Raw genomic sequence first — 10,000 nt, 5'->3', positions numbered from 1 at the left:
CAGGAGTGCCCAAACTTTTCCCCCTGAGGGCCTCATCAAAAGGAGGCACGGGCCATTTTGGCAGTTTTCACCTTTAAAAACCAAAACATCAAAAGGAGGCACGGGCCATTTTGGCAGTTTTCACCTTTAAAACCAAAACATCAAAAGGAGGCACAGGCAATTTTGGCAGTTTTCACCTTTAAAGCCAAAACATCAAAAAGGAGGCACGGGCCATTTTGGCAGTTTTCACCTTTAAAACCAAAACATCAAAAGGAGGCACGGGCCATTTTGGCAGTTTTCACCTTTAAAACCAAAACATCACAAGGAGGCACGGGCCATTTTGGAAGTTTTCACCTTTAAAACCAAAACATCGAAAAAGGAGGCACGGGCCATTTTGGCAGTTTTCACCTTTAAAACCAAAACATCAAAAGGAGGCACGGGCCATTTTGGCAGTTTTCACCTTTAAAACCAAAACATCAAAAGGAGGCACAGGCCATTTTGGCAGTTTTCACCTTTAAAACCAAAACATCAAAAGGAGGCACGGGCCATTTTGGCAGTTTTCATTTTTAAAACCAAAACATCAAAAGGAGGCACAGGCAATTTTGGCAGTTTTCACCTTTAAAGCCAAAACATCAAAAAGGAGGCACGGGCCATTTTGGCAGTTTTCACCTTTAAAACCAAAACATCAAAAGGAGGCACGGGCCATTTTGGCAGTTTTCACCTTTAAAACCAAAACAACATGTTGATTTTTTTCAAAGAACTAGAAAACCCAATTTCGTGTGAATGCTGAAGAGCCATGCTAACAGTTAGCACACTGGCCAGGTAGCGTCAAGTAACAAAAAAACATGGGCAAATTGAGCTAAAAAGCTAGCATGCTAACAGTACTATGCTAACAATAGCGTGTTTACAATTAACATTAGTGAAACACCAAAATATATTGACTGGTTAGATTATCCGATTTTACCGATTATATATAAAAAAAAAAAAGATGACATGCTAATGTTGGCATGCTAAAACGCTAACTGTACCATGCATCAAGTACCAAAATATATTATTGAGGTGTGTACCTGGACAATTTATTAAAAATGCTAGCATGCTAATGTTAACATGCATCAAGTACCAAAATATGAATGAGGCGTATACCTAGAAAATTAGTTTTAAACTAGCATACTAACAGGTATCATTCGTTGCGTAACAAAATATTTGACGCTGAGGTGTGTGTCTGCCAAATTAGCAAGAAAGCTAGCATGCTAACAGTACTATGCTAACAATAGCATGTTTACAATTAACATTAGTGAAATACCAAAATATATTCACACTACCGGTTAGATTAGCCGATTATACAGATTAGATTAAAAAAAAAAGATGACATGCTAATGTTGGCATGCTAAAACGCTAACTGTACTATGCATCAAGTACCAAAATATATTATTGGAGGTGTGTACCTGAACAATTTATTTAAAATGCTAGCATGCTAATGTTAACATGCATCAAGTACCAAAATATGAATGAGGCGTATACCTACAAAATTAGTTATAAACTAGCATACTAACAGGTATCATTTGTCGCATAGCAAAATATTTGACGCCCAGGTGTATGCTTGCAAAATTAGCAAGAAAGCTAGCATGCTAACAGTACTATGCTAACAATAGCATGTTTACAATTAACATTAGTGAAATACCAAAATATATTGACTGGTTAGATTATCCGATTATACAGATTAGATTAAAAAAAAAGATGACATGCTAATGTTGGCATGCTAAAACGCTAACTGTACCATGCATCAAGTACCAAAATATATTATTGAGGTGTGTACCTGAACAAGTTAAAATGCTAGCATGCTAATGTTAACATGCATCAAGTACCAAAATATGACTGAGGTGTATACCAACAAAATTAATTATAAGCTAGCATACTAACAGGTATCATTCGTCGTGTAACAAAATATTTGACGCTGAGGTGTGTGCCTGCAAAATTAGCAAAAAAGCTAGCATGTTAATATTAGAATGCCAACGATTGAGCCGCGGGTCGTTAAAGAATTAGCTACAGGTCCAAAATAGCCCCCGGGCCGCACTTTGGACACCCCTGCTGTAGAAGCGTCACAATCTAGCGTAGGGGTCACCAACGCGGTGCCCGCGGGCACCAGGTAGACCGTAAGGACCAGATGAGTCGCCCGCTGGCCTGTTCTAAAAATAGCTCAAATAGCAGCACTTACCAGTGAGCTGCCTTTATTTTTTAAATTGTATTTATTTCGACATTTTTAATTCTAAGAGAGACAAAACTCAAATAGAATTTGAAAATCCAAGAAAATATTTTAAATACTTGGTCTTCACTTGTTTAAATAAATTCATTTATTTTTTTACTTTGCTTCTTATAATTTTCAGAAAGACAATTTTAGAGAAAAAAATACAACCTTAAAAATGATTTTAGAATTTTTAAACACATATACTTTTTTACCTTTTAAATTCCTTCCTCTTCTTTCCTGACAATTTAAATCAATGTTCAAGTAAATTTATTTTTTTTATTGTAAAGAATAATAAATACATTTTAATTTAATTCTTCATTTTAGCTTCTGTTTTTTCGACGAAGAATATTTGTGAAATATTTCTTCAAACTTATTATGATTAAAATTAAAAAACATTATTCTGGCAAATCTAGAATATCTGTGGAATCAAATTTAAATCTTATTTCAAAGTCTTTTGAATTTCTTTTAAAATTTTGGTTCTGGAAAATCTAGAAGAAATAATGATTTGTCTTTGTTAGAAATATAGCTTGGTCCAATTTGTTATATATTCTAACAACTTTGACTGACTTTTGTATTTTACATGAGTTATTATTTGTACAAACATGGTGCAAAGTAATTCATGATTTGTTAAAAAAATGTTAGTGGCTAGCTAGTTAAAATGGGATATTGTGATTTCACCAGACTGTTTTAGAAGTGATCATTTGAAAATGTTCAATTTGAAAAATGTGCACTTAGGGAAAATATAAAAATAAAGTGTTGCATATTGATATGTATCTGTTTCTATATATATTTATTGTGAGAAATCATTAAGATGATCAGTGTTTCCACAAAGACAAATATAATTAATTATTAATAATAACATAGAGTTAAAGGTAAATTGAGCAAATTGGCTATTTCTGGCAATTTATTTAAGTGTGTATCAAACTGGTAGCCCTTCGCATTAATCAGTACCCAAGAAGTAGCTCTTGGTTTCAAAAAGGTTGGTGACCACTGATCTAGCGTGTGCGTGTGACTGACCTTTTCCAGAGACTCGTAGTTGAGTTTGAAGGACCAGAGCTGCAGGCGGGGGGTCAAGGCACTGATGGAGGCCAGGCTGCAAAGGAACTGTTCTGCTGTCCCTAAAGGAACGTCTGGATGGGCCAACTGGGCCTCCTGGATCTTCTGCTTCTCCTCGTCTGTGGGCGTCATGGTCAGGATCTTCTGCTCCGGACACACACAGGATGGACTTACATTTGTTCACGTTTGGGTTAGTCTGGTTGACAGTATCATTTCTCCGCAGTCCACTTGAAGACACAGGAGATCCTACGGATGTGTGTTCATTTTGACAGCAATTTTGAAAAATGTTGCTTTCGGTGTTCGATTTCCTGACTAAAATGTACTTTTGTTTTAGCCATCCGAGTCGGTTTTTAACATTGTTGGGCCACGAGTGCCCCCTGGAGGACAGCCAAAAAATATGTTTCACTAGTGAGCTGTGAGACCCTCAAGTTTAAAGAATAAAACTAAACTACCTGTTTATAATATAGGAGTACACTGTATATGTGCATTTAATATCAATAATAATCAGAATACAAAACCCAAAACCAGTGAAGTTGGGACGTTGTGTAAATGGTAAATAAAAACAGAATACAATGATTTGCAAATCCTTTTCAACTTATATTCAATTGAATAGACTGCAAAGACAAGATATTTAACGTTGGGAATGGAAAACGTTATTTTTTTGCAAATATTAGCTCTTTGGAATTTGATGCCTGCAACATGTTTCAAAAAAGTGGTAAAAAAAGACTGAGAAAGTTGAGGGATGCTCATCAAACACTTATTTGGAACATCCCACAGGTGAACAGGCTAATTTGGAACAGGTGGGTGCCATGATTGGGTATAACAGCAGCTCCATGAAATGCTCAGTCATTCACAAACAAGGATGGGGCGAGTGTCACCACTTTGTCAACAAATGCGTGAGCAAATTGTCGAACAGTTTAAGAACAACATTTCTCAACGACCTATTGCAAGGAATTTAGGGAGTTCACCATCTACGGCCCGTAATATCATCAAAAAGGTTAAGAGAATCTGGAGAAATCACTGCACGTAAGCAGCAAGGCCAAAAACCAACATTGAATGCCCGTGACCTTCGATTCCTCAGGCGGTACTGCATCAAAAAGCGACATCAGTGTGTAAAGGATATCACCACATGGGCTCAGGAACACTTCAGAAAACCACCGTTAGTAACTACAGTTTGTTGCGACATCTGTAAGTGCAAGTTAAAACTCTACTATGCAAAGCCAAAGCCATTTATCAACAACAACTAGAAACGCCGCCATCTAAGATGGACTGATGCAAAGTAGAAAAGTGTTCTGTGGTCTGACGAGTCCACATTTCAAATAGTTTTTGGAAACTGTGGATGTTCTGTCCTCCGGACCAAAGAGGAAAAAAAACATCCGGACTGTCTCCCATTGAAAATGTGTGGTGCATTATGAAGCCTAAAAGACCACAACGGAGACTCCGGACTGTTGAACAACTTAAGCTGTACATCAAGCAAGAATGGGAAATAATTCCACCTGAAAAGCTTCAAAAATTGGTCTCCTCAGTTCCCAAACGTTAACTGAGAGTTGTTAAAAGGAAAGGCCATGTAACACAGTGGTAAAAATGCACATGTGCCAACTTTTTTGCAATGTGTTGCTGCCATTAAATTAATTAATGATTATTTGCAAAAATAAATTACGTTTCTCAGTTCGAACATTAAATATCTTGTCTTTGCAGTCTATTCTTTTGAATATAAGGATTTGCAAGTCATTGTATTCTGTTATTTATGATTTACACAACGTGCCAACTTCACTGGTTTTGGAGATTTGATTTGTACAGCGATTTTCTAAAAACTGAAAGCGCCTTACAATGAGCATTGAGAACCTTTCATTCATTTCATATATTAATGGTGGTCATGTGTTTATTAATAATGTGGAGGTTTAGGTATTAAAGTAGTTGTGATTTTCTACCGACCTTTTTTTCCTTTTTTTAACTGTAACCGTGCTTCCTTTGAAAAGTATAATATATTTTTATTCTTCATATGATTGCTTTTATGAGTGACAAATCGAAAACAGTTCCATGTTTTTGATTGGTCATTTATTGCTAAGCCTGCCCCTTTTGTGAACACAAGATTAGAAAATCCTGACATGACTAATCGAGTAATTATCTAGTTTTGTTTTAGACTACATATTAAAACCTCTTAAGGCCCAAGCTGTTTGTTTACATGCTTTTTTTTAATTTCTCTTTGCTATTTGGGCTTATTGGACCCTAATTAGAATAAAAACTGAAAATCATCTTTTGATATGATGTACTTAGTCCATAAGTACACAAATGTGTACTTCATGTGTAGTGACATGCTAATTTTTATTTTTACACTTTTTTTTTTCCAAAATTCCAATTGTATGTTATACTCTTCTGACACAACCAGATGGCAATACAAGTGTCCATATATCGGCATAAGACCCCAATTCAGTAGTGTACACAATTTTGGAAATAAGAGCTAAAAGATGCTGTCCACACATGTGGCCAGTAAGGCCTTTAGAGTTATATGTTTGGTTAGGTTAAAATAAAGACAACTCAGGCTTGCAGGTAAAAAAACAAAAAACAAAAAAAACCTAAGTCCAGGGATATCTACTGCAGGTTAAACTTGAGCCTTGTTCACACTGAGGGCAATTCCCATTTTTTTGCCCATATGTGACCTGTATCGGATGTTTTCATGACAGTGTGAACAGTGCAATTCCGAATTGTTCATATTTGACGCAGGCCTCTTTGGTATATGGAACTAAAACCAGATATATATGTGAGATGCGTCCTCAATGTGAACGCTACTGCGCTCAGGTCGCATTCATTCGACTAGAATGTCACCAAAAAGCGGTAAGAGTCATAATTATTCGCCAAAATAAATAATTCACTGAGCAGAAAACAGGTGAAAATAATGTTTTAGGAACTCACGTGAAAGTTTCACCACTCGACAGACAGACACGCTCCTTAACAATGTTCCCTCTAATTTTTCATGTGTGTGAGCAAACGCATTAACTCCCTGAGCATTCAGTGGAGCCCATGTGAGCAACATCAGACGTGCACACTGTGGCTACACTAGCAGCACACCTGTCCCAAACCTGACTAAATAACAAGTTCAATCTCCATCCATCAATCCATTTTCTACCGCTTGTCCCTTTCGGGGCCACGGGGGGTGCTGGAGCCTATCTCAGCTGCATTCGGGAGAAAGGCGGGGTACACCCTGGACAAGTCCCCACCTCATCGCAGGGCCAACACAGATAGACAGACAACATTCTCTTATTATTATAATCAAATGACAGCAGTCATTTCCATTTCTAATATAAGTGTTTAGGCCCACTTACAATGACAATAACAAAAAATATTGTTTTTCATGAACTGTGTACTTGTATTGTTCGTCTGGGTGGAGGTCCTGCTTTGGAAATAATTTGTACCCCTTTCAGACATTGCATTTAGTTCCCATTAAAACATTCACATGTTGCACAATGAGATGTAAGCAGGGGATCATGTGTACATTCCTGCAACTTCCTGTTTGTAAAAAATATATTTTTATTAGTATTTATTTAATATACTAACAGCATTTTATGATTAATATTTATAAATTAAGATTCCTAATAAATGACACTAGAATAAGCACACATTTGATTGGTAAATCATAGTGTAATGACCTGGAATTACACTTTATGTGTGGTGTTGGAGTTGTCCGACTTTTTGTGTGGCTGTAAACGCATCACTGGCTAAGTGCCATATGTGCATGTGTTGGCGCAAGTGAGAAAGAGCGAGTGACTGCTGTTGATATAACAAAGTAACTTTTGGTCTGGTTTGTACTGCAGAAAATGTCCAGTTTTGCTAGATATCATTTTTTTTACTAATGTTTTGGTGATGTGTTTATGGCCGACAATAAAGAGTTTTGCTCAGTAAAGTGATCGATGGAATTCATGTCCTCAAAGCGTCTCGACAGACGTTACAATATTTGAACAATGATGACGAAAACGGTTTTCTCTGTCGTGTCCGTGTCGTGTCGAAAATTGTTATGCGTTTATTTTTTTATTTGATTTTGTGCGTGGCATAGATTTGCCGTGCGCAGAGGACGCTTGAGCAGTGCGCAATTGCACAGGCACGCACCTTAGAGGGAACATTGCTCTTTAAGCAGACGAAGCAAAATATCCCGTAAAACTGCGAGAGCCAAAATACTTGTCCTCTTCCTTCTTAAATCTTCTATGCGCAATAATTAGGTTCAGAAAATGTTTGATTGCACAAAATCCAGGAAGCGGCACATACCTCGATTCCCTCCTTGCTGATGGCGAACTCATCAAAGTTGAGGATGGCTGTCTTGATGACGTGGACGGCGGGAAGGACGGTCATGCCGATGTTGATGGCGTTGCTCCGCTTGGAGTCCAGGACCTGGATCTCGGACTTCTTGATCTCAGCTACTTTCTGCGCACAGTCGTAACATGAGTTGCTGCCATAGCAACCAAGGGCATCGCACCAGGGTTTACCTTGGCGACGGCTAGCTCTTTGGCTTTGGACTCGAACAGATGCTCCAGCCGGTTGGTGTCCACTTGCACCTTGTCCAAGGACGCCCACACCGTCCCGCGGCCAAAGCGACACTTTTTGGGTCCGTCGGCTTGCTTCAGCTCCCGCCAGAACAACTTGACGGTCTTCTTCTTCCTCGGGAAGGTTGCCGATAGGGAGGGCGGAGCCAAAGGTGGAGCCCCAGGTGGGGGAGGAGGGGGAGGGGGACCCCCAGAAGGAGGGGGAGGAGGGGGAGGAGGAGGAGGAGGCGGTGGCGGCGCTAGACCACCAGGCAGAGGAGGAGGGGGGGGAGGCGGCGCTAGACCACCAGGCAGAGGAGGAGGCGGTGGCGGCGGTAGACCACCAGGAGGAGGAGGAGGCGGTGGTGGAGGACACCCTGACAGAAGCGGAGCAGTGGAGGAAGCAGAGTCAGAAGTGTCCATGTCCAACACGTCAATGTCTTCCTCGTCCAGGAGGTCAGAGAAGTCCAGGTCTTTGATGCGCAGGGTGGAGCTGCTCGGCTGGAGCTGGTCCCAGGCGTCGGCGGGCCCCCCGGCACCCAACGGCGTCATCTGGGTGGTCTCCAGGCGTTGGGCGTGGCCCTCGACGTCAACGCTGCTCTGCTGCCGCACGTAGCGGTTCTACACGCACACAAAATGATTGACAGTCTATGACAGTGTTTTTCAACCCTTTTTGAGCCAAGGCACATATTTTTCATTAAAAAAAAATACGGAGGCACACCACGAGCAGAAAATGTTAAAAAACGAAACTCCACCAGGTTGTCATGCCTTATTTTGAATTTGTTGTTGTTTCCTGTGTGGTGCTTTAGTTTCTGTCTTGCGCTGTTGGTGACCCTTCCTGTTTTGTTGTCGTTTTCCTGTAGCAGCGTCATGCCTTCCTTTGAGTTCTATTGCCCGCACCTGCTTTGTTTTCGCAATCAAGACTATTTAACTTGTGCGTACGCTATCCTTCTTTGTGGGGACATTGTTGATTGTCATGTCATGTTCGGATGTACTTTGTGGACGGCGTCTCTGCTCCACACGCTGTAAGTTTTTGCTGTCGTCCAGCATTATGTTTTTGTTTACTTTGTAGCCAGTTCAGTTTTACTTTTGTTTTGCATAGCCATCCCTATGCTTCAGTGCCTTTTCCTAGCGGGACTTGCCTTTTGTTAATTTTTGGTTTATGTGTTACATACCTTTTACATACCAAAAAAGGTTGGAAAACACTGCACTAGACAACGGCACATTATTATAATTATTGATTTGCAACAAAAATGTTTTGGAACAATTAGGTGAAGTAATAATTTACCACGGCACACCAGACAATATCTTACAGCAGTGTTTTTCAACCACTGTGCCGCGGCACACTAGTGTACCGTGAGATACAGTCTGGTGTGCCGTGGGAGATTACCTTTGCAAAAATATTTTTTGCAAACCAGTAATTATAGTCTGCAAATGATGTGTTGTTGTTGAGTGTCGGTGCTGTCTAGAGCTCGGCAGAGTAACCGTGTAATACTCTTCCATATCAGTAGGTGGCAGCAGGTAGCTAATTGCTTTGTAGATGTCGGAAACAGCAGGAGGCAGCGTGCAGGTAAAAAGGTATCTAATGCTTAAACCAAAAATAAACAAAAGGTGAGTGCCCCTAAGAAAAGGCATTGAAGCTTAGGGAAGGCTATGCAGAACGAAACTAAAACCGAACTGGCTACAAAGTAAACAAAAACAGAATGCTGGACGACAGCAAAGACTTACTGTGGAGCAAAGACAGTGTCCACAATGTACATCCGAACATGACATGACAATCAATGTCCCCACAAAGAAGGATAAAAACAACTGAAATATTCTTGATTGCTAAAGCAAAATAGATGCGGGAAATATCGCTCAAAGGAAGACATGAAACTGCTACAGGAAAATACCAAAAAAAGAGAAAAAACACTACACAGGAAAAGAGCAAAAAAGTCAAAATAAGTCACGGTGTGATGTGACAGGTGGTGACAGTACACCTACTTTGAGACAAGAGTTATATTGATGCATGCTTGGTTATGCTTCAAAGTCATATCCAACAATTGTGACGACTTTTTACTGTCAACTGTTTTTTAATGATTTCTGCTGGTGGTGTGCCTTCGGATTTTTTCAACGCAAAACATGAGCCTTGGCTCAAAAAAGGTTGAAAAACACTGGTCTATGAGACCCGCCCCATGGCCTATTAGCGCTTTCATTAGGTCACATG

The 10,000-nt window shown here is 39.8% G+C and overlaps 1 protein-coding gene across 4 annotated transcripts in view; it reads right to left on the bottom strand.

Annotated features, from left to right (window-relative positions):
- fhod1 (formin homology 2 domain containing 1) overlaps window positions 1-10,000 on the bottom strand; it is a 53,225-nt gene that overhangs the window by 10,913 nt on the left and 32,312 nt on the right. For all 4 annotated transcript variants that reach the window (XM_061963774.2, XM_061963775.2, XM_072913344.1 and 1 more), the window contains 3 exons: window positions 7,759-8,415; window positions 7,541-7,696; window positions 3,242-3,424 (listed from right to left, as the gene is read on the bottom strand). In XM_061963774.2, the coding sequence (XP_061819758.2) occupies window positions 3,242-3,424; window positions 7,541-7,696; window positions 7,759-8,415 (996 nt within the window). The remainder of the gene's footprint in view (window positions 1-3,241; window positions 3,425-7,540; window positions 7,697-7,758; window positions 8,416-10,000) is intronic.

This window comes from Nerophis lumbriciformis, linkage group LG06 (genome assembly GCF_033978685.3).
Source record: "Nerophis lumbriciformis linkage group LG06, RoL_Nlum_v2.1, whole genome shotgun sequence".
Lineage (NCBI taxonomy): Eukaryota > Metazoa > Chordata > Actinopteri > Syngnathiformes > Syngnathidae > Nerophis > Nerophis lumbriciformis.
Note: the sequence above shows the minus strand (reverse complement) of the source record. Positions and strands in the feature narration are given on the sequence as shown.